At 36.4% G+C, this 25,021-nt stretch overlaps 2 protein-coding genes across 2 annotated transcripts in view; both read left to right on the forward strand.

Moving 5' to 3' along the window:
- The first annotated feature begins 10,527 nt into the window (after window positions 1-10,527).
- Window positions 10,528-11,677, forward strand: uts2r5 (urotensin-2 receptor 5). The gene has a single exon (XM_056451776.1). The coding sequence runs from the start codon at window positions 10,595-10,597 to the stop codon at window positions 11,675-11,677; it is 1,083 nt and encodes a 360-aa protein (XP_056307751.1). The 5' UTR covers window positions 10,528-10,594.
- Window positions 11,678-24,327: 12,650 nt separating this feature from the next.
- rnf216 (ring finger protein 216) overlaps window positions 24,328-25,021 on the forward strand; it is a 61,803-nt gene continuing 61,109 nt past the window's right edge. Inside the window, exon 1 of the mRNA XM_056453971.1 lies at window positions 24,328-24,413. The gene's annotated coding sequence lies outside the window, so the exon portion shown is untranslated. The remainder of the gene's footprint in view (window positions 24,414-25,021) is intronic.

Here is a 25,021-nt window from a genome sequence, read left to right on the forward strand (position 1 = left end):
TTTTTTCTTTTTCCTTGCGTCCCGTTTAGTGCTCTAGGATGACATTTCAGTGGTATCCATTTCCTGTGCTCTTCAGTTCTCATTGTAGAAATTTTAACTCGATTGCTTGAAATGTATTGTTGAAATGATTATTACTATTATTTTTGTGTCTAAGATCAAGAACATGCTTGACGGCGAGTCTTAGTCCTGTTGTGTGAACTGCGAATGTACCAGCGCCCATGTGTTCATGTTGAAGCACAGCCATCGTGTGCGGTTGAAACACCAAAAGCTCTCACGAAGTTACAGTATTTTCATCGCAGAACGTCTTTTTAAAATCTGCTGTCAGCAAAACATTTGAATTTGAAGCATTTCACCTTCTCTGATGACGTTCGGCTTCCTAAACCGAACTCGTAAGAAAATCGGATGCTTTAAAGAAGCTCTTCTTGTCCTTAATTTTGATGGACCCCGCTAATCTTTTCCAAATGATTATTATATGGTAAGCATTAACCGTTTTAACCTACCGTAAACTTGACTGTTATTTGCGCGTTTCGTTGATCAAAACCACTGCTTCGAGGAACATTCGGCACTTCCGCTGGCACATGTACGATCGGAGTGGACGAATGCTTAGCTCCTAGACCCCGACTGAGAGGCTTTTCTGGTTTTGGTGTGCTGAAAGCAGGGAAGTGTTTAGGATTTCATTATGTAGTGCTTGACGTGCATGGCACCAGATTATTCTTTGTAAATGTAAAGGATGAGCCAACCTCATGATGTTTCTTCAACCACTTTTGTCTATTTTTCTTTTCCTCCTAATTTTTTTTAACCAATTATTTATTACCATGTAATGTCTTTTTAAGTATTGCTGCTATTACCATTATTCCATAGTTTTCAGAGAAAGCTGAGTTCTTGTGAAAGCTGTACACTAATCTCTTTTATTTTATGGATGAATCAAAGTATTTAAACCTGCTGCTGATTCTTCAGGAGGTCAAGAGGATCGGTTCGCCTGATCTTCTGACCTGGATGGAGTTGGCGAGTGATGTAGGCCGGGCCCCGGTGGTCATGTTCATATTTGTGATATATGCAATAAAATCCATCACCTTTATATTCTTGGTTCTGTCTTGAGATGTCTTCTTCCTCACTTCAGATCGGTTGGGATGTGTCTTTGACGAGTGTGCAAAAATGAAGTTTTCCAATTTTCCAAAAGACCGTGAATGCCTACAGTGGTGGACCGTTTTTTTAAACTTGCATACAACACAAGAGAGGTGATGTTTAATGTCGTGTTATTGTGGGAATGGCTAGTGAGCTTGAAGATGAGTCTGGACTTTGCCTGAAGTTACAGTTCTTTTCATATTTCTCTAAGAAAAAGCTTTTTTTTTTTTTCGAGTAATGTGACCAGTATCATCACATTGTACAATTAATAGGTCCTGAGTGTCATTGTTTATTCGATGCAAGAGTAATGTAACTTACTATGTACTAAACATTTCTGAAACAAATTCAGTGTAAATAAGATTATATTAAAGAAACTAAATTGCAAATCACTTCTTCTTGCTCATTTTTTGACCTTTATGTGTGTGCTTTTTTATATATTTTGCACTTCGTGATCCGTCTTGTTTCTAATAAAATATTGGAGGAACAGGTGAGAACATGTTTTTTTGGCATTTGTGCTCTTGACTCAAAAGGATTGGTCTGTGCAAGGAACCTAATTTACAACAGTATTACCTTTTAAAGGGTTATTTCACCCAAAAATGACACTTGTTATTAATTGCTCACCCTCATGGTATTTCAAATTTTAAGACTTTTGTTTATCTTCTGAACACGAATTATGGTTTTTTAGAAGAAACCAGAGCGCTACCTCACCCTCCATAGACCACAAAGGTGCCGTGATGCTCAAAGTCAAGAAAATGAACCAAACATGGTGTTGAAACAGTTTCAGCTAACAATTTTACGCTATTAACCCTCGTGCCGTGTTTACCTCCCGCTCCTTATTTTAGTGTTCCCTCTGCCTTAACTTCTCTTAAATTAGCACCAAAAATCATTTTTATTATGTTTATTAAACATTTTAATATTCTTTAGCTGTGAACAGTGTCTCAAAGTAGTGTTTAACGTGAATTTATAGAATTAGACATTAGTGAATTTTCGAGAGGAGCACGTGATATGATCAACTACAGCTGATCCTTATCGCTAATCATTAATCAATTGTACCGTAAAAGGTACAGAACAGTATCATAAGAGGCCTTTTCTGTATCATATAAAATACAACTTTTACAAAGGTACAAAACGGTTCCTTAAGGAACATTAACGTTATTTGTACCACCGTGTACCTTTTTTCTGAGAGTGTAGTGAAATAAAATATGCTAAGCATACTTGAAGTCAGACTAATTGTAAGTTTTAATGGCTTATCGCTAATCATTAGTGATAATGATTAGGCTATCGGATCATACCAAAATTACTGTAACTATTTATTTATAGTAATTTTATTACTTCGTTTTGGAACCCTCCCCTCCGCCCCCTCTATCCTTCCCTTTTCCCTGCTTCTCAATTCTATGATCGGACGACACAGCGGTTGTGTGGCTGGCGATGCCAAACCTGCTATTACAGTCAAGTCAAGCATTATCTAAGTATGAACTCTTGAAAAAAAAAAAACTGCAATGGAATTACAAATAGGCTCTGAAAATGTTTACAAAATGAACAATAGATGACAGAAATCAAAATACTTGCTTTCATTACCAATAGACAGCTCGCTAAAATAATGATCTCAGGGTCTAACCAAAGAAATTTTAATCCAACTGACTGATTTATCAGCCAACGAAGCACAAACAAAACGGCATCCTTTCCTGTGGACTGACTGCTATTTATTCAGTCCTTCAATTGGACTATATTAGTGTACTAATGTAGGGAATGGTGACTGAGGGGATGGACACACAACTAGCACTAGTTATATTTTGGTCATTTTTGAGCGAGATGCTAATAGTCTAATCCAATTAAACAATTGGTGCTAAGCTAAAAGTGCTCCAGTTAGACCCAGAGATTGGCTGAACGAAAGAAAGAAAGAAAGAGAGAGAAAGAAATTAGTTCAAATTGAACTCGTATAAATTGGCCACTAAACTGACAAAAGGTAAAATAGTTCTGTTTCCTTGTGAAAAAGAGATGTGTACCTGGAAAAGGCATTGTTCAGTCTGAAATGTGTGAGTGAGCTGGGATGATGTGTATAGGGATGTTTTCTGTCTGATGGATGAATATAGTCAGGATACCCATTCGTTTCCTATGGCAGTTACTTTTGACCCTCAAAGTTCAATGAAGAGATGATCATTACTTTAATATGTTCAAATGCATAGTGTGGAGGATATCATAAGGCCTTGAGGCAATCAGATGTAAAACTGTTAAGTTGTAAATCAGTCAGATTTGACCCAAACACGACAGGAAGGATATACATTTGAGAAACTAGAAATGACCTAAGAACATGAACCTAATTTTAAGCCTCTTTGAGCATATTGCTTTTATTTATTGACATGACAAACAAGATGGTGAATTATTTTGTAAGCAAGAACAAACTTCTGATCGTTATTCTGGGGGAAATACTGGAAAGCTTGTGACATTACATCAGATGAAAAGTTTTTTGGCGTCTTTTAATAATTATATTAAAAGCTTATAATTACTTTTGGATTTCTTTAAACTATAAAATTAGTACATAAGCGAACGGTAGTAAACGCTTATGATGAGGGAAGCAGCGTTAAAACAACTTGTCTCCGCTAACTTCTTTTCCACCATTAAAAATGTCTGGAAAATCAAGGCAAATAAAATCACCTGCAATGTCCTTGGAGTTCTTCCCTGCCAGGCAGTTTCCTGAAAGCATAATTTGAAATGAAATTCATGGAGAAAACTTAGCAGACAGAAGAGCAGTAATAAGACTATATGAAGAGATGTTATAAAGACCCGAGTCCTAAATCTGAGAGTTAAAACTTGAGCCAGAAATCGATGACTCTCACATAAGTGTAGGTGTTTCTCCAGATTATTGCTTGAGTTTCTGTAATGAGATCAATGCAGATCTTTGCTGGAAGCGTCAGGCTGATGAAGACCAGAGCTTGGGTTTGGCAGAGGAACTGTGGAAATCTCTCCTCATGGGCTCAGACAACTTAAGAGCACAAGAGATCTTCTTCAGTCTATAGAAGATGCAATATAAAATTACTCGGTTATTTTAAGAAGGTCCTGACATCCAAACATATTTAAGGAAGTGTTTCAGATGCATGATGATGTAGACAGAAATTAAAATACATATGAATTGATTCAATGAGCTTTCTGAACCGATCAGCAGCTTGTGGAAATGAAGAAATCTGGAGCCTCTGTTCTTTTATAGGGGAGTTAATTTGTCACTTAATGCATTGATAATGTCATTTTAAGGCAAATGAGTTACAGTTTGTTAAACACCCTTGAGAAATAAAATATGCGAAGTGTAGTAATTCTGTGATATTCCAAAAATTTCATGTGTCCTTACAATCCTGTGTGTGGTCTGCACATTAAGTGCAAAAGCAGTCCATTTTGTTAAGTGCTCATAAATGCACAAAAGGCAGCTGAAATGAAATGTTTAAATATGAATATAATCATTCTTTAATGTTTTTGTGGTAAGATGTGGATTATCCATTGAAACAAAGAAATAAATCTAGGTTTGTAGTACATGTCAAGGTCCTATGCACCTTGCGTGTATAGGGCAGATCAGTACTGGTCCTGGGTCTTCCCCTGGGTCTCCTCCTGGACTGACAAGTCTGGAACACCTCCCTAGGTAAGCATCCAGTAGATATCTGAAACAGATGCCCGAGGCACCTCAACTACATTGAGCTTTTCTCAATGCAAAGGAGGAGTGGCTCTATGCTGAGTTTCTCCCTGGTGAAAAGAGCTCCTCACCTGAGTGCCCTGCCACCTTGCAAAAGGAAACTCATTGCATCCGGTTATATCTGAGATCTTGTTCTTTTGGTCTTGACCTAAAGCTCATGACCATAGGTGAGTGTAGAAATGTAGATTGTCCGGTAATTTCGAGAGCTTTGCCTTTCGGCTAAGCTCTTTCTTCACCACAACAGACCTGTACATTGACAGTATTACTGCTGCAGTTGCACCAATGTGTCTGTCCATTTCATGTTCCAACCTTCCCACGTTTGTGAACAAAACCCCAAGATACATGAACTCGTCCACCTGGGGTAAGGACTCTGATGACAAACCACCTTATTCCAGTTGAGTACCATGGCCTCAGACTTTAAGGTGCTGATTTTAATCTCTCGTATAGAGCTGGTTCAGTGCTCCGCAGTCTGGCACAGATGAAAACTGCATTGTTCCTCCTGAATCCAAAATTCTACTGTTGGCTGGGTTCTCCTCTCCAGGACCCTGGCAAAGACATAGGATGCAGAATGATAGAACACAGCTCAGATTCAGATTAAGCAGTCTGAGCCGTTCCTCCCAATCATGCCTCTCTATATTTCACTGTTGCCTAAGTGGGAGTTAAAGTCCCCCAGTTGAACAACCGAGTCCACAGTCAGAGCACCTTCTAGTACCCCTTCAAAGTATTTCAAGAAGTTCGAGTGCTCTGCACTTCTGTTTAGCCCGTAAGCATAATCTACAATAAGAGACCTTTCCCTATCCCATAGGCACAGAAAGGCAACCCTCGTGGTCACTGCGGAAAACTCCAATACATGATGGCTGAGCTGGGGAACTGAGAGCAAGCCCATACCAGCCTGCTACCTCTCACTTTGGGCAACTACAGAGTAGAAGAGTCCAGCCCATCTTGAGAAGTTGAGTTCCTGAGCCAAATTGTGTGTGGAGGTGAGACCGACTATTTCTAGTCTGCACTGTCCATACACAAGCTCATTCCCTCTCAGTGAGGTCACATTCAATGTCCCAAGAGCCAGTTTTTGTATCCAAAGATTGGGTCATCATGGCCCTGGCCTTAAACCACTGCTTAATCCACATTTCACCAGCCCATTATGACTCCTCCAGCAGGAGGATGGTCCCACGTCTTTCCCTTGGGCTGAGCTCGTCTGGGTACTATAATCTGGCCACCAGGTACTCACATCCAAGCCTCAACCCCAGGGCTGACTCCAGGATGAGGCCCCAGTTGCACGATACTGGGTGGCATCATGGTCCTCCAAAATTAGTCTCCAACAACAGTTCCCAGCTCCTAGGATCAATCAGGCACTCGAACCTCTACATCATGATAAAGTGGCGGTTCATTCATTTTCTTTTCGGCTTAGTCTCTTTATTAATCAGGGGTCACCACGATGGAATGAACCGCCAACTTATCCAGCATATGTTTTACGCAGCAGATGCCCTTCCAGCTGCAACCCATTACTGGGAAACACCCATACCGACTCTTTCACACACATACACTACAGACAATCTAGCTTATTCAATTCACCTATAGCCGATGTCTTTGGACTGAAGGAAAGACATCAGCTATAAGGAAAGTGGAGCACCCAAACACACACCAACACGAGGAGAACATGCAAACTCCACACAGAAATGTCAACTGACACAGCTTGGGCTCGAACCAGTGACCTTCTTGCTGTGAGGCGATCGTGCTACCCACTGCGCCACCGTGACGCCCCTGGTGGCGGTTCAATAAGAGGATTATCATTGTCACGTATCTAATTTTGCTAATTACACTGTAACTCTGCACTGCGTCTTTGTTGTACTCCACATTGTCTCGAAGAAGTATTAAATTAATAACGGCCACAGTTATAGAGCAGAGGAAATATTCCATTCAGTGTCAGCAGAAGGACAGAGAAGGTGGATTATAGAGATACTTTATATCAGCCACTGCAGTGGAATCAATACAGCATACGACAAAAATGCAGCACTAGCAATGAAATAAGATTATGATTTAGTCATCCAGGCCAATGCAAGTTTGCAAAAAGGGTTTCTTGCCTTTGTAACTGATAATTCCTCAACATTCAGTGCAGGAAAATACATTGAAATCCCCTTATATGTTTCATGTCATAGAATATGCTTCCTGTAATGCTCAGAGAAGTTGCTTTGAAATTCCTTCAGTGCTGAAAGCATCCTTTGACATATAGTCTCAGAAAGGACATATTTTGTCTCCTGATGAAATGCCTGGTATTTCTGCATTTGAAAAGAGCCAGAGCTGCTTTTCTGATGTTCTGAAGCGTCTTTGAAGCACTCGTGGCTGTGGTTCAATCAAAGTGTTTTACAGTAAATCAGATTTTTTTTCTTTCAGTCTCAGCATGAACAACACACATAGGCTACTCGTAAACAAGACATGTTGCATTCTGCAGAACGATGAGCTCTGAAGGGCAGACGGGTGATTATTTTCAGTGCATCGGACAAACGAGCTGTCTGCTCCCTGCTGATATAATGTTATCTCCGTGCACATGAATTCAGGTGCTCGGGACTCCTGAAAAGCTGATAATTGTACAGAAATGACAGGTCTTCATGTAGCGGTCACTGACAGTGCCAGCAGGATATTTCTGTGTGCTTATTGACAGGCATTGGAGTGAGAATCAAGGCTATCCAAAGAAATGTGTGTTCATTTCTCTGGGTGTTCTTACTCTCTCAATTAGACCAACACAATCTACAGTGCTCAGCATAATTGAGTACACCCCATTTTGAAAATGATAATTGTTCTCCATTTCTCAGTGGATATAGGCAATGTATTTCGGTGCATTTAAACAAAACAGATTTATTAAACAGATATATTTATTAAAATAATATTTTAGTCACCAAATATATTTAGAAATTGAAAGATAAGACATTTAAATTCATTCAAAATATAGCAAAAAACTACAACCTACAAAATTTCAACTCTATTTAACATTTTTTTGCTTCTTTTGATTTTTGATTTTTAATTTGTATTTAATATTTTTCTATAGCATATAAATTTGTCTGTACTAGTTTTTGGACCGTTATCATAAGTTATTTTGTTAGATGAGCTTGAGATTTGGCTTCAGTAATGACTAATCTAAAGTATACACAATATAATATTGTATAGCTTCCTATTAAAATCTAAATTTAAAAGAGAGATTTGTGAGGGGTGTACTTATATATGTTGAGCACTGTATATCCATGGCCTGCAATTTACTAGTCTTTTAACTGAAGTGAAAACAGGGTTGTCTGAGAGATGTGCTGACGTTTGTGTATTAAGATGTTTATGAGAATCCATTTGAGACTTTTTAAAGTAAACACGCATGACAGTTAATGTTATATCAGAGGTTTCAAACTTTAACTGGAATATTAAGAAACTATGAAAATATGGTCTGACCTACAAAATATATAACCCACTACATATAAACTTTATTAAACTATCCAAATTTAATAGTTAAAATTTAACTATTAAATACTTATGGAAAGCAATAGTTTACAAAACTAAATCTATGATTTTATAGGCACAATATTTAAGATTTTTTAATTAAAATAATAATAAAAAACATTAGCACAGTATTACATATTTTGATGAATTGTGTTTTTGCATTATCCCAAATGTATCAAAGAATTTAGAGAAATGAGCCATTTTATCTGGTGACGAGAACCATGTCCTGTATTGCCCTGCTAATGCTGTCATATCCTCAGTTTCATAACCGATTGATGCATTTTTAATTGGTCTAAAATAGAAGGCTCAGAGTGAAGGCTTCATTTGGGAGCCATAAGAGTTCGCTCTTCAAAGGGAGTTGAGCCGGAAGAGCAGAATTCTCAAAAAGAGATTTTATTCGAACATTTCTCATTTTATTCATAACGAGTAAAAGGTTGAGTAGTTAAAAATGTCTTATGTAAATTCAAAACCACATAACAATGCAAATGACTATAATTGTAGTCATTAGTGAATTAATCATTCATAAGTATTTTGTGTGTGTTTCATACATTAATTTTCTTTTCGGCTTAGTCTCTTTATGAATCAGGGGTCACCACAGCGGAATAAACCGCCAACTTATCCAGCACATGTTTTACACAGCGGATGCCCTTCAAGCTGCAACCCAACACTGAGAAATACACGTACAGTCTTGCATTCACACACATACACTTCGCATGTATAGCGCATGTCTTTTGACTGTGGGGGAAACCGGAGCACCCGGAGGAAACCCATGCAAACACGGGGAGAACATGCAAACTCCACACAGAAATGCCAACTGACCCAGCCAGGCTTGAACTAGCAACCTTCTTGCTGTGAGGCGAACGTACTACCCTCTGCGCTACTGGGAAAAAATGAATAAATTAAAAATATTACATTTTAATATAAACACTCATTATTTATTTAAATGATCAACTCATTAAAATGACAACTCTGTCCTTCTAGTGTGAGAATGTGTCAAATTTAATATCATTTTACTTTACATTGAATATTAATTGTTATTAACACTTTTTTTAGTCATTTAACTGTTTTGTCATGACTGCTTCTGCAGTTAAACGGGAAAGTGTTAAATATTTAAAATTTCAGTAAATCATATTTTAACATTTCAATATTTTATATTATTAGTCATTTTATTTTTAAAGATTATACACTAAATTCTGAATTTGTTTCAACTGTGCAAAGGAAATTAACATTTTAAATTCAATAAAGTCAAAAATTCTGATATTTATTAGTTTTAAAGTTAGAATTACAAAAGTATTTACTTTTTTGAAGCAAAGTATATAGCATAATTACCATTTTAAGTTCCTTCACATTCATAATTTTACTTTTATCACATTTAAATATGAATTATACCTGTTATCATTTCAATACTTAGTGAATAATTCATATTTTATGGTAATCTGTATAAATATACTTTACCACAATACACTTATACTACAATTACTTTAACTTGAAATTACACATTTAGTCTCGGACGACGCAGTGGCGCAGTAGGTAGTTGGTTGCTGGTTCGAGTTGGGAGAGCTTTGTGGAGTTTGCATGTTCTCCCTGTGTTCACGTGGGTTTCCTCGAGGTTTCCCCCACAGTCCAAACACATGCGGTACAGGTGAATTGGGTAGGCTAAATTGTCCGTAGAGTGTAAGTAAGAGTGAATGTGTATGGATGTTTCCCAGAGATGGGTTGCGGCTAGAAGGGCATCTGCTGCATAATACATATGCTGGATAAGTTGGCGGTTCATTCCCAGATTTATAAGCCGAAAAGAAAATGAATGAAATTTAGTCTCTTTGTTGTTGTTTTTTCAAGGGCAAGACAGAATTCATATTTCTCCTTTACAAAATAAAACGCAGAAAACTAAAATGAATCTGTGAAATGTGCACAGTGCCACGGCGCAACCAGAATCTTTCACGCTCCGAATAAAATCATTTAAGGCGCATTGTGCTCCAGTAAATATATAATGCAGTGCGTAACACAGCCGAGGATTCCACCCACGAACGCGAAGCTGTGGTGAAACCATCACTCCGTCTGGACGTGCAGTCTGAGAAGTTTGGAGCGCACTGGTGAGGTCGCGGCACACACTTTGGACACATTCATTTAACACCATTTATGCTGCTGTGCATTTACTTTTTATTGTGACATCCGGAACTTACTAATGAAAGTGATTGTTGTGGATAATGGAGATATCATGAAACGCCAGAGTTAGCCTCATAGCAATGCTCTTTTACCAGTAGTTAAAATGAAGTTAATTCACCGAGGATGAAGTGAAGCTGTTTCGAAATGGAAGCAGATGATCCTCTTTCTTTGAGGAATCAGATGAACATCTCGGCGGCTTTTACCAACATCTCACCAACAATCACAGGACCCGCCGAGCGCGCGCCCGCATCCTCTTACGACATGCTAATCACATCCATACTCGGCACAATTTTAACCATCATGTGTTTCGTGGGCATAACTGGAAACGTTTACACCTTGATCATCGTGAACACCTCCGTGCGCGTAACTGGATCGATGTATGTCTACATAGTGAACTTGGCTCTGGCGGACCTGCTGTACCTCTCCACCATTCCGTTCGTGGTCTGCACGTATTTTGCGAAAGACTGGTACTTCGGGGACGTCGGATGCCGCCTTCTGTTCAGCCTGGATTTCGTCACCATGCACGCGAGTATCTTCATCCTGACCGTCATGAGCACGGAGCGATATCTGGCCGTCGTGAACCCGCTCGACACCTTCGGACGTTCCCGGCGTTACCGGCGCGCGGTCACTGTTCTCGTGTGGCTCTTCTCCTTCATCCTTGCCTTGCCGTCCATGATCTTGATTGACCTCAAGATAGACGTGCAAGATGGAGTGGAGAAGCGCATGTGCCACCCGACCTGGCAGATGACCGCGTACCGGGTGTACCTCACCGTTTTATTCAACACCTGCATCTTGGCTCCTGGATTAATCATTGGCTACCTCTACCTGAAATTAGCCCGGATTTACTGGCTTTCTCAAACCTCAGTGTTCCCCTCTAGAGAAGTTAAGAGGTGTCCTAAGCAGAAGGTATTATATATGATCTTCACCATAGTTCTGACCTATTGGGCGTGTTTTTTACCCTTCTGGTTGTGGCAGTTGCTCAGTATCTACTATTACGCACACAGAGGACTCTCCAGCTATACTGTGGTGTACATTAACTTCATTGTGACTTGTTTGGCGTACAGTAACAGCTGCATCAATCCTTTCTTGTACACTTTGCTGACTAGGAATTATCAGGAATATGTGAGGGACAGGCAGAAAAACAGCATCGAGTTTAAGAAGAGAGTCAGACTGTCTTCGCAAAGGTCTTTGTCTCTTTTGGGTCCAAACAGTTCTGCAATTCTGTGACTAATACTCGCCGTAATGGCATTTTGGATACTTACTGCACACCGGGATGTTTTTAATTTGTTCACCTAAAGATGAAAGTTTGGGGTGATATGGTGGCTCAGTGGTTAGCACTGTCGCCTAGCAGCAAGAAGGTCGCTGGTTCGAGCCCCGGCTTGGTCAGTAGGCATTTCTGTGTGGAGTTTGCATGTTCTCCCTGTGTTGGCTCCACAGTCCAAAGACATGCGCTATAATAGGTGAATTGATTAAATCCGTAGTGTGTGTGAATGTGACAGTGTATGGGTGTTTACCAGTACTATGTTGCAGTTGGAAGGGCATCCGCTGTGTAAAACATATGCTGGATAAGTTGGCAGTTCATTCCGCTGTGGCGACTCCTGATGAATAAAGGGACTAAGCTGAAGGAAAATGAACGAATGAGGATGAAAGTTCTGTCTTAATTTAATCCCCTTTTATTGTTCCAAACCAATTTTTTTTTACATCAATGGTTACCGGTTTCCAACATTTTTCTAAATATCTTCTTTTGTGTTCAACTGAACACCAAAACAGAAGCTGGTTTGGAACAAGATGAGGCTGAGTAAATGATGGCAGAATTTGTAATTTTTTTTTATATCTATCTCTTCAAATATGGCAGTTGTGTAATTATGTTGATTATTCATTTACTTTTTACTCGACCAAAGCATGTTTACTTGGACGAAACACAAAAACACTCATCAGACCACATAGCAGCCTCATGTAGCCTGGTATTGTATCTATTTTTTCTGCGTCCCATAATGCTTATCATGAGCAAATTATGGAAGAAGCATCTGCCAACAGCTTTAACGAATGCATAAAAACATTGACCAGTGAGAAGACAATATTGTAAATTCTCACTCATCAAACATCAAAAGCGAACTTGAAATGTAGAAGGATAGATAAAATCACTACTACCAGTGCATGAATACAAATTATAAGCTCAAATGATTGTGTTTCTTGCCACACATTTGATACATTTTAACAAAAAAGTGATCTCAAAATAGTCATCAAATTTCTTTTTTTTTTTTAAATAATACCTTTTAGGTTGCTACAGAAAAAGCTTCATGAATTATTCTGGAAACATTAATTCATAGTTGTAAAGTAAAGCTTTAAAAAGTATTAGAAACTCATGAACTAATGTTTTGTGTTTGTTTGGGTGTTTATACAGTAGGAAGTATGTTAAATGTCTCATAGACATAAAACACATGATCAGTGGAGAGTTTCTGTAGAGATGAATGCTTGGACTATTTTGCACTTTTTACAGTGTTCAACATATACAAGTACACCCCTCACAAATCTGTCTTTTAAATTAATATTTTAATAGGAAGCTACACAATATTATATGTGTGCATATACACTAGATTAGTCAGTACTGAAGCTAATCTAACAAAAAAACTTACGATAACAGTCCAAAAACTAGTACACCCAGATTTATATGTTATAGAGAAATATTAAATACGAATTTAAAAAGAGGAAACATCAAGAGAAGCAAAAAAATGAGTTGAAATTGAAAAATACAAAGGATGTATTTTATTTATTTTTTTACTTTGCAATATTTAGCTTGAGTTTAATTGTATTATCTCATATCTATGTTTGGTGGCTAAAATATTATTTTAATAAATATATCTGTTTAGTAAATCTGTTTTGTTTAAATGCACCAAAATACTTTGCCTATATTCACTTCCAATATTCATTTTCAAAATGTACACAATTATGCTGAGCACTGTCTATTTTTATGGTGCATCCAGGGGTCAAAGATAAGATGTCCCATTTTAGTATCCACATTAAATAAATGTACTAAATTGATGGTATAAACATAGAAGTCATAGAAAATGCAGGACACATGTCTACTTGTTGTTTCCAATAACTTTAGTGACACTAAAATGGGTAAATAAAGGCAAAATATTATTCTTTTGTCATTCAATACGCATTTTATCTTCCAGTGTATTAAAAAAATAACTCCTGAATAAGTAATCATGCATAATTTTGCTGACAAATGGGTAAAACCTAGAGGTTTGATGATAGATAGAAAGAAAGGATTTACAAAGGACATTTAGTTGGTCATTTAGGGCTGCAGTGTAATCCTTTAATAAAAAACTTTTCATTTAATAAAATATTTTTACACTGAATGGCACGTTTGTGGGTGTCTTGTAAGCCATCGTATCATTTTTTTCTTTTTTTCTTCAGAAAAATATTAGAGCATTGTAATACTGAAAAGTTAAGCAGCACTGTTAACGTTTTTTGTAAATTACACAGTATTTAACTGTAATATGAACTGTATTTATATGTAATATGAACTGTAGTTATACAGTATCTTACTGTATTTTAGGTGCATTGTGAAAACGACTGCATATTTTGCAGTAAAGATACATACAATTCTGTAAATACATATACAGCGATGGTAAATCGTGGTCTTAATGTAAATACAGTATTTTTGCTGTAATTGATTTACAGTAAGTTACTGTAGATTCTACAGGAAATTGTTAACAGTTTGTATACATTTTTCCATGCTTGAAAACCACTTCATCTTTGAACCTTAAAATATATGATCAGTTCAGTCAACACAATCTCATGGCAATTCGTAACTTTTTGATTTAGTGGCCAATTCGTATGAATTCGTACGATCTAGTACGATTTGCTCATCCCCCAATGACGGTTGGGTTTAGGGGTGGGGTTAGGTGCCACGCCTCCTTTTTAAAATCGTACAATTTCGTACGACTGAACTCGTACGAATTTGTACGAATTAGCCACTAAACTGACAAAACGTAAAATACTTACGTTTTCTCGTGAGATCAGGCTGGTTCAGTATATATAGATTTTAGAAAAACGGTGATGTCATTATAAAGAATAATACATACTAACAGGGTGTTTAACTGTTGAAAATGATGTGGAAAATGTGTGCAATCATAAACAAAGAGGTAAATGTGCAATACAGCAGTTGATATGTTAAAGCTTAACATTAAGTTTGTTTATTTAAAATCACGCATTACTCGTAATATCATTTTTGTATTATATTTGTATATGCTTTAATAAAGCATAGTTCATACATTTTTTTGTTCTTAATTATTTTAATTGCAATTTAGTCATTCTGTGAATTTTCTATAATATATAAACAACAGAAAGAAAATTACAGTATGTGCTTGACGTACTCATGATTTATTTTTTATATTGAACAGAAGATATTCTGAAGAATGTTGAAAACCTGCAGCCACTGAAATACGAACAACAAAAAATACTGTGTGGGTTTGTTTCCCATCATTCTTCAGAATATCTTCTTTTGTGTTCAACAGAAGAAGCTCAAACAGGTTTGGAATTAGTAAAGGATGAACTATCCCTTTAAATCCGCATGGTCACAAATTTCCATAGCAGTGAATGCAGTATTTTATTCATGGTCTGAGTTTATGGGTGCCTAAGTGCTGAGCAGTGAGCCATGAAATCACTTTCAGCAGCTAATACACATTCACACCAGTAAACAAATGCTCAAAGTCACTTCAGGCTGTTTTCCATAAACACGTCGGGACAGTGTTAAGCAGTTTCTTAGACACTGACTGACTCTTATTTACTGGTCTGTTCTTCCAAATCATTTCTTGACTTATTTGAAAATGTATAAGATGGTGTTGGTTTGGTGTTGGTTACACACTGTGTACTGGCTGTTCAATTGTATGTAGAAAAATTGAATTGAAACCTCTGTTTGGCTACCATTATCTTGGTCTTGGACGTCTCCTTGACTTTTTCCTTCTGCTGTGCAATGGAATAATAAAGTCATGGCTACTGCTCAGGAAAGGTGCGCTGTCTTGTAATTGTAAACAATTTACATCTCATACTAAATGATATATTGCTTACAGAAATGTTTGGCTTATAATTAGAGTGGTGGCAATAGGTAGAACTGACATCAACAGACTTAAATGTATGCATGTTATTAAACTTTTTCATAAAAAAATAATTTGATCAAGTGTTTTAGATCTGTAAAATATAAAAAAGATCATCTTCTCATTAGCATATTATAAAAATAATCAACACATTGCTTGAATTGAATCTACAATGATGTAAATACATAACAAAATTCACGTATTTACATCATTTAGTGTTTGCAGGAATAAAAAGTTCTGTTAGTTCTCAGTTCAGGTTTGTAGAAATTAAATCTTGAACTTTTACTTGCCAGTGTTTGTTACTTCTATAATGATTCTTTCGGGGAAATTCCAGAGTAAGACAATTAAGTAAAACCTACTCATCTACTTACTGATACTTACTGTGTTCCCTTCCCTTTTGTTTTCACATCTGGACTGAAAAAAATTATTCAAAGATGATTCGTTGGATTTACTCTATTTTTTTACGTTAAGTGGTTGTAAACAATTTATTTGGGCTGAATTTAAACAAACAAATTAAGTTGAACATTGCTCAATTTAATTTGTTTGTTTAAATTCAGCACAAATAAATTGTTTGCAACAGTTTTGCATGCAACACTTTTTTCAGTGTGTCCAGTTGTATTTAGACTGTTTTATTGTTGCTTTTGATTTGTTTTCTTTTATGACACCTGGGGGTTCATTTTCTGCTTGCAGTGACATTGACTTTTATCAAAATAGTGTATTGTGCACAAAGCATTGAGGTCTTAATGCCTCACTGTTTTGTCTATGACTAATGTGTGGTCCCACTTTATATTAGGTACACTGTAAACAATGTCTGTGTTTTGCAATTCACATGTGATTTCTGTTTATTTACGGTTGTGAATTGCATTATGAGAGTTCCATGAGATCTCCTCTGTCCACTTTTGATGTTGAAAAGTCAACTCTACAGTTTAATAAAGTGACTTTTATTAATGTTTTATAGTTTAAGAAATAATATCTAGAGATCTACGTTTGTAAAATAACAGAAAATGTACTGCCAGCGTGTGACCAGGTTTTTGTACCATAATATACAACACCAACCTGGACAAAATATCACTTTAAACTATTGAAAATCTTAGTAAAAGTCAATTTTTCTAACTTTTTGACATCAAAAGTTTATTTAGGAAAGATCAAAGTCCCATAATGCAATTCAAAAGTGAAAAAACATGAATCACAAAATACGGAAAACTGTTAAATTACAGATATTTTTACAGTGCCTTAACTAATATGTACTTGCACAATAATTAATCATTTGATACAATGTACTTGTGTAAGTACAGTACATGAAAACGATGCAAAAGATGCAAGAAGCCTCTAAGTGCCTTCTGAAATTCTTTTAAAATGTATATTTTCTCATGCTCCTATGTTCATGTTCAGTTGTTTTATTTTAAAGGCAATGAAAACAACTCATCACCATAGAAGTGAAATAACTAAACTCCAAATAAATAAATTCCAACTGGCATTTAGACTCATCACCTTTTTTACATTGCATTTATGACTGCTTAAATAACTGCATGTGATTACATATGAAATTAATTTCTGTAATAACATTTGTAACTACATTGTTGATCATCCCTTAACTCACCTTAACTCACCCTTGAACCTACCCATACCACTAAACCTTTCCCTAACCCCATCTCAATTATGAACACAAATTATATTTGTTTTTTTTTTATGCAAGTGCATAGTAGTTAGGGCCACCTAATATAAAGTGGGACCAACTATGTCACTTTCACTGAAGCAAATACTTAATGACTTAATTCCATAGATTAAGTTTATCTTGAAAAAAAAAAAACTTGCCTAAAAACCCTTCAAGGTTACATTTTATTTTGATGGTCTGTTTGTTGAATTTAGGTTAAATTGCATCTACATGCCAACTAACTTCATTAGATTATAATGTTAGGTTGGGGGTTGTGTAAGTTGACCTGTACTTGCAATGCTTCTTATAGTCGCTTAAATGTCTGTTGAAGGAGCAGTATCAGCAGATATCAAGCAGACAGTCTACTAATATTCAAAAACCATCAAAATGAAGTGTTACCCAATTTACTTGCTGTTTTTGTTTTTCTAGACGGACAATGGAATGCAATCAGTGAAGCCTATATGCCTTTCTTCTTTCAGACAAACACAGTTAGTTCAAATCTCATTCTGTCTCTTCCAGGCTGTATAATGGTGTTGGATAGCGACCCTTCTATTGAAGCTTCCAAAATCTGTCGTGAAATAACCCATACACCCCCAGGGGTTAACACTTGTCTTATTTTGGAAGAAAAAAACTTATATAGAAGAAAGTCATACACACCAGAGTTTCTCAACGGCATTCCTGGAGTAAATTATGGGCTATTTTTTCCAGTGAACTATTCCTTTGGCTTTTTTGATTCCAAATCAGATTTTTGCAATCCCACAAAAACACTATCCCTTCAGCGAGATCCAAAACTCTTCTTACAAACCAACAAACTGTTTCAATCGTAGCATAGCACTAGTTTTCTCTAACAATCTAACGAGTGTGACTTTACTCGGAAATCTCTTTTTTATCAGTAAAGACATGGATGGGTTTTTGTCATTTGTATTTTGAAACTGAACATGCACAGCTCTTTTACACATTTCAGTTATTTTGTGTTTTGGCCAGCAACCTGGCCAAACATTATTTCTTACTTTGAAGAAAGTCTGATACAGGAGATCCAATGTGTTTGCTACCAGATCTCCTGGCTTTCATATTTAATGGCTTGGCAGTCAGAATTGCAGGTTTATGATTTCAGAGACTGACAATTCAACAGAGTCTCCTGCTACGATGCTGGTAAAGTCTAAATTTGATTGACGACTGACTGCATGAAACCAACTTTTATGAGACATTTATGAATAGCTGATGTGTTTACACAACCATTTGCTGAGGAACTGTTCATTCTGAAAGAAAAAAATATATATTAATGAGAACAGCTTTTAACTTATGGCATGAGAGCTGAAGCCCACAGGTGTTGCATTCCTCGTTTTCAGTTAGAGAAACAAAGAGCCTGGTGGCAGTTTACATTGGGAAGTTCCCATGTTTAAATGTGAAGCTCATTCTTCCATAGAGAGCGAGTAATGGCCACTGTTACACTGCCCTACTTTGAAATGTCTTCATTATTTCAGTCATCACCTTTTTCAACAGAGTTTATTGCATCCTAAGGGTGTCTGAGCAGAATTGCCCACTGTCCCAGGACCAACACATTTTCCATTTTCCCCAAATGAAGTGAAGGATGTTGGTCACTATGTTTGACTTGGATCTGTGCCACTAGGAAAAAAAGATTTATTTTGCTGGAGAGACTGATGGATCTTTTTTTTGTTTTGTTTTTCAGACACCATTAATAAAATGTATAAACAAAACCGTCAGTTCCTTATTTTGTTTCTTATATGTGATTTATTCAATAGCATGTTGTTTTTAGAAATATTGTGCCCTTGAGTGTGTGGAACTTAAAGGGCACCTATGACGAAAATCCTCTTTTGTAAGCTGTTTGGACAGAACTGTGTGTAGGTATACTGTGTCCACTGTCATAGTGGAGTGATATAAACACAATAAGTCTCTTTTAAAAAATTCCCTGATCTTAAAATAGGACCCAAATCCTAGTGATTTTGAGGCCCACCACAACGAGATGCAAGGGTGCAGTTTTCCCCACCCACCGAATTAATTGACAGCTGCCATGTGTCTATAATAACATGTATACACATGTCCACAGAACATTTTGTTTTTGCAAACAAACTGGGATTAAAATGTTACAACTCTGTGATTTCTATAAGTTTTATACATTTAAAAACTTATGGAAACAGAGCATGTTTGTAATAAAGACCGTAAAATCACTATCTAATCCTTAACTGCTATAATCACCATGGCCACATGGTGTCAGTAAACACGGATATATATGTGTGTGTACTGCAAACCACATTTGTGTGAGACTCATCATTTCAGAAAGGCTTGAATAAACTCCACCACAAGTACATCAAATAAACTTACTTGGTATTTTTGAATAAATATCTGGATTTCAGGTTCATCCGTGTCTGTCTTTATCACTGACTGCTGTTTATTTGCTGTAACAGGCAGTAATATCCAGTTGCAGACCCGCAGACACACACGTTTTAGCACACACAATCCAGCACACACGATCTAGGCAGGGGTGAACCATATATGGTTACGACGGATGTTAATACTATTAACGTCTTCTCGGACCTCGTCATTCAAGGGTTTAGGACATATGCTTATTCCATCACTCTTTTTTGTGTTTATGCATTGTATTTGTGTTTAATTTATTATTATTATTTTCATCAACATCATCGTCATCAACATCATCATTATTATTATTATTGTTATTATTGTTGTTGTTGTTTTGATATCAGGGTTCATGCCTAGCAAAAATTTATTAATCAATAAAAAAATTATATATATATATATATATATATATATATATATATATATATATATATATATATATATATATATATATATATATATATATAGGGTATTTACATTGAATTCAGGTGAACACTGTAGAAATTACAACAGTTTGCGCATGTGCCTCCCACTTGTTAAGGCTCCAAAAATAATTTAATTTCAAATCCATTGTGTTGTTGTATCGAACCAAAAATGTTAGAATTGTGTTGATGTCCAAATATTTATGGACCTATATCTGTATATCATGGTTTTGGGTAACTCTTTATTTTTATGATAATAAATCTGTAATTACATTTTTTATTTAAAGCTTTATTATTTATAAAGCTTTAAATTATTTATAAATTTCTAAACACTGCAATTCACTAATTTTTTTCTTTTTGATGTGTTCTCCACTGGTTTCAGTAAGATACACTGGCATCAATATGTGGATAAAATGGGTATGTTTGAGTATTTATCATCATAAAATTACACATCGGGCTGTTTTGACATATTTGACACACATCTTCTTCATTCATGTTGTGGTGTCTGGATAGTTTAATGATATTAATTATAAAAGACGCCAAAAATTGCTAACATATTCCGAAATTGTTTGCAAAAACAGCTATTAGAAATGAGAAGAAACATAAGAGGCGACAGAGACGTCTTTGACAAAGAGATTGGAAAGGCCAAGGACGAATTACTGAAGCTCAGTTTTATAAAGGAGGACATGCTTCAGGTGACACTCCTAGCCAATTATTACAACCGAAGACTGGAGGAGGCTTGGGAAACTTATCTGCAAAGGGAGGATGTTCATCACCAACTAGGAGCTATGGCCCTGGAAGAGAGACCCTGCTGAACTGCCCAAATTCTGAAAAACAAATGCTTAATTAAGCTTAACACAAGTATGCTATGAATATAGAAGTGTGTTGCTTAGAGGATTATCTACTTTGCTTTAGAGAACTAAGGGATTTCTTTAAGATTTTTGAGTTGTTTAACAATTTCATTAAGTGTATGGTCACCATTGCAGAAACAGTAATAAGTATATCCTCTAATTTAGAAGGCACATTTTTGCTCATGACCATGAAAACTGTATAAAAGCTGGTGCATACAGAACAGTACCATGCTTAAGCAGACTTCTTAACATTGTAAGTCTTAGGCCCCTTATTCTGAACCAGGGGTGTCAAATCCAAAGTTGGTAAGGGCCGCACTGAGTGTTGTGAATAAAGTCAGGGGGCGTACATGCACATTAAAAAAAATTATTTGTTGGAGAAAATAAAAGTGTATTAACAACTGTATAACATCTCTTACACTTCATTAAACCACATTTATCAAAATAGCAAGGTTTTACATTTAATTTTATTTTGGGCCACATTTGTGTCACAGCAGCTTTTATCTCTATCCAAACATGAAGGTCTCTAACCCAGTACAGTAGGCTAGCATAGAACAGTAGTCTACTTTAAAAACTATTTCAGATTCAGAAAAACTGATAATAAAACAAAAAGCCAACAACTGATATACCACATTGTAACAAGCAACAGATGGCTTCTGATATTGTATTATTCAACTTATTCTTTTAGCTTTAAAAAGGCAACCTAATCATGAAATGATCAATGCCAACTGTCAATGCCTTCTGAACTTGTGGATTTCAGAGGAAAAAAAATAAAAGCAATATATTTATTAGTGGGCTATTATAGATAAATGGTAGCCTATATAAAAAATAAATGGTAATAAATTGTATTATTTCGATTATTTTGCTTCAAAGGACACTTGTAATATATGAATAAATATTTAAATAAATATTCTGTTACCCACCTTGGTTGAAATTGTCGATATTCTCTGTCCACTTTGCGTTTTTTGCCATTGTGCTATTCCCAGAAATATTTTACCTTGTTTACATTTAGCGTAATGTTAAGCTTACCTCTAAATTAGAAAGCAGGATGAAGCATAACAGCACCACCTGCGCCTCAATATTGTAATGGTCACAGAACTAATATTTAAAGCGAAATGAATGACTTCGTTCATTGTTCAAAACATTGCATTATGCATTAAATCGTTTAAAACAACAACAAATAATAATAAAATTAATATACAGTCAAAACTGTAGTTTGAAATATTACATGTTAAATTGTCTTCATGAAGTAATAATCTTAGGTCTATATGTGCATTGAGTCTAAGTAATTTTTTAAAAAAGTTTATATTTTGAAACAATCTGCCATTTAAAGTCCACATATTGAAAACTGCGACCTTTTTTTCCATATTGTGATGCAATTCTTAGAGAAACAGAATATTAAATGAGAAAACAGTGGGCGTGGCTTGTTTTTTCTACTGCACTGATTGGATGTAGTAAAGTAGGCGTTTCATTCGGAAAAAGGGTTTGGGGAAAGTTATTACCAATGGTTATTACAACCTAACAGACACTGGTAAAGTCTAGATAGGATACACGGCCGGCCGGAAGTGTGATATGCGCATCAATATAGCCACATTTTTCATGACACTGTATAACAATAATTAATATTTTACAGTACTGTGTTCATGGGTAGGGTATAAAATATTATAAAACGTTAACGGTAACGTTATAAAATACAATTTATGAGGTAGTTTAATAAATAACATAAATAATACTCAGTACAACTACTGTTTTTACGTTACTGTGATGATTGGGTTTAGGGTTGGGGTGGGGGTAGATGTTAATAAAACACAATTAATAGGAAATTTAATAAATAATATAAATAATTTTCGTTAATTTCTGGCCACAACCATATCTAATCTAGCAGCAACTACAGACACCATCTGTTCACCATTTCTGTTTGTTGTCATAATGATGTCAAAACTGACAGTTGGAAGGGGGCGTGGTTAAATATGGTAGCCCCGCCAAAGAGCATAACCAAGAGGCAACACTCTGTTGTTGTTTGGGAAACAGCCACTAGATACTGCTAGCAAAGAGCATAGAATCACCAAGAGGAGGCACTCTAGTGCAATTTGGGAAACAGCCACTAGATGGCGCAGCGGCCATTTTGGAATGAAAACATCAATAGAACAACAGCATATTATAAGTCTGTAAAATAAATTATTAAAAGGGCTGATGATTGTGATAGTAAGTGTTGTATTGTCGTCTTTCAGTTTGTATCTCAGCTTTAATGCAATTTATAAATACATAAATAAAAAACAAAGTAGCTGCTTGCCATCATGACAGCAATAAGATCCAATGGACAGCTGATCGCTTTCACTCCAAAATGGCGGAATCCGGGGCTGTCGTTGGGCGCTGCTGTTGCAAAGGAACGTTCTATTACCTTTTGGTCATTCTAAGCTCACTGCCTCAAGTGTCACACGGCGGCCATTTTGGAATGAAAATTCCAATAGAACAGCAGCACGGATAACTAACGTTAGACAGAATGAATGACATTATTGAGTTAAATATGAGTTAAAAATTTATATATGTAATACATGAATAAAATACTTATATAGAAAAAAATGGCAGAGAACTGAGCAGTAGAAAGTGAATAATATGTGTTTGTGAATCAGCTGTCTACTGTAAACAGCCACTGTAAAACATCCCCAGTGTTATTAATTATTTATTCTTCAGGACATAAAAAATAAAATAAAATAAAATAAATAAATAAATAAAAGTAATTCTGACATAAAAAATGTGTAGCACCCATGAAAACATCTGAAATCTGTATTTGACAAATACTGACAAGTCCATACCAACGTCATCTGTAGTAAAGACAGCAACACAAAGCTATAGACTCTGTTTAAAGTCCCATTTTCTTGGTTCAAGCAGAAATCTGGATGATCAGTAGCCTAAGTTTTTTAGATGTCAGATGTCTCACCTTGAATGCAGACAACAGAAAACAGCCTTTGTCACAGTCTAACCGTTTCTGTAGTAAACATACAGCTGACTGTGTGAGTTCTGTGGGGATTTCTCTGTACGCGGAAGTTACCATACACTGCGTGGAGTGAAAGCGGAAACCGCGTGACGTCATGTGAAAAGGGTCTATACCTCAGACAGACCCAAACTGAGAATTTAACTGAAAACAAACAGGAATTGCATTTTCAGATTTCAATTTTAGATTAGAAGAGCAAACTATTTTTTTTTCTCCTAATGACATGCACGGTTGAAATATTTACCACAGAACTAACAATGCAAGCTAACAAAATCAATACAGTTAGTTTTGATTCCATGTGTACTTTAATCATCAATTGAGATATTTAAACAGTAGTCCAGATTGCCAGTGTCATTTTAAACACAGTAATGACGGAAAACAGAGACATCTAGAGGGCACACACACCATATGAACAACGGATGAAGGTAAAGAACTACAACCCCCGATCACCTACAGTTCCTCCTTGCGCATTTGCGTCTGACGTCACACTGGCTTGTTTTGGCCGTTTGTGTCGATATCCGGCGATCAAACGCTGTCGATGTGCTGGATATTGTGACTGAGAGGTACGTGAGATTCTTGAAACAGTCTTCGTCTGTTGAAGTCGTATAGGTGCTTGTTTATCCTCGCCCTTCAGCTGAGGCGAAATACCCGGCTGAGAGAGTAAATCTGTCTTGTTTAAGTGATGTCAGCTGGCGAGGAGGGTTAACGCCAAACAGCTAGCTGAGCCTGGCTAGGGAGTTTAGCGAGTGTTGATTTGCTTGTTTCTTCTGTCCTTAGGTACAACTTACTACTTCAGCGACGTCTTCGTTTGAAATGAGTTAGACAAACGCCTGATCAAATCCTCAGCGCAAAACGAGCTAGTCTCGGCTGGCAATCTACTGGAATTAACTGATTGTTTCAAAACATAGTGTGCTGACTACTTAGAAAGCATGCTTGCCTGGTTTTGGGCTCAGCGGAACTCAAACACCATAGATAAACAAGACAGGAAAGTTCATTTAAATGGCTGCGTAGAGAGAAATTTACGGACAGCGCTGGTTTTTAAAAAACAAACCCCTTTATTGATAAAGGACATCAACTCTTTTACTTTCAGCTTTCAAATTCCTGTGCTGTAACGTTATATAAGCTCAAGCCAGTTTTGAAGATGTGGTTTGAGTATGTCATTCTAGGATGC

This window comes from Danio aesculapii, chromosome 3 (genome assembly GCF_903798145.1).
Source record: "Danio aesculapii chromosome 3, fDanAes4.1, whole genome shotgun sequence".
Classification (NCBI taxonomy): domain Eukaryota; kingdom Metazoa; phylum Chordata; class Actinopteri; order Cypriniformes; family Danionidae; genus Danio; species Danio aesculapii.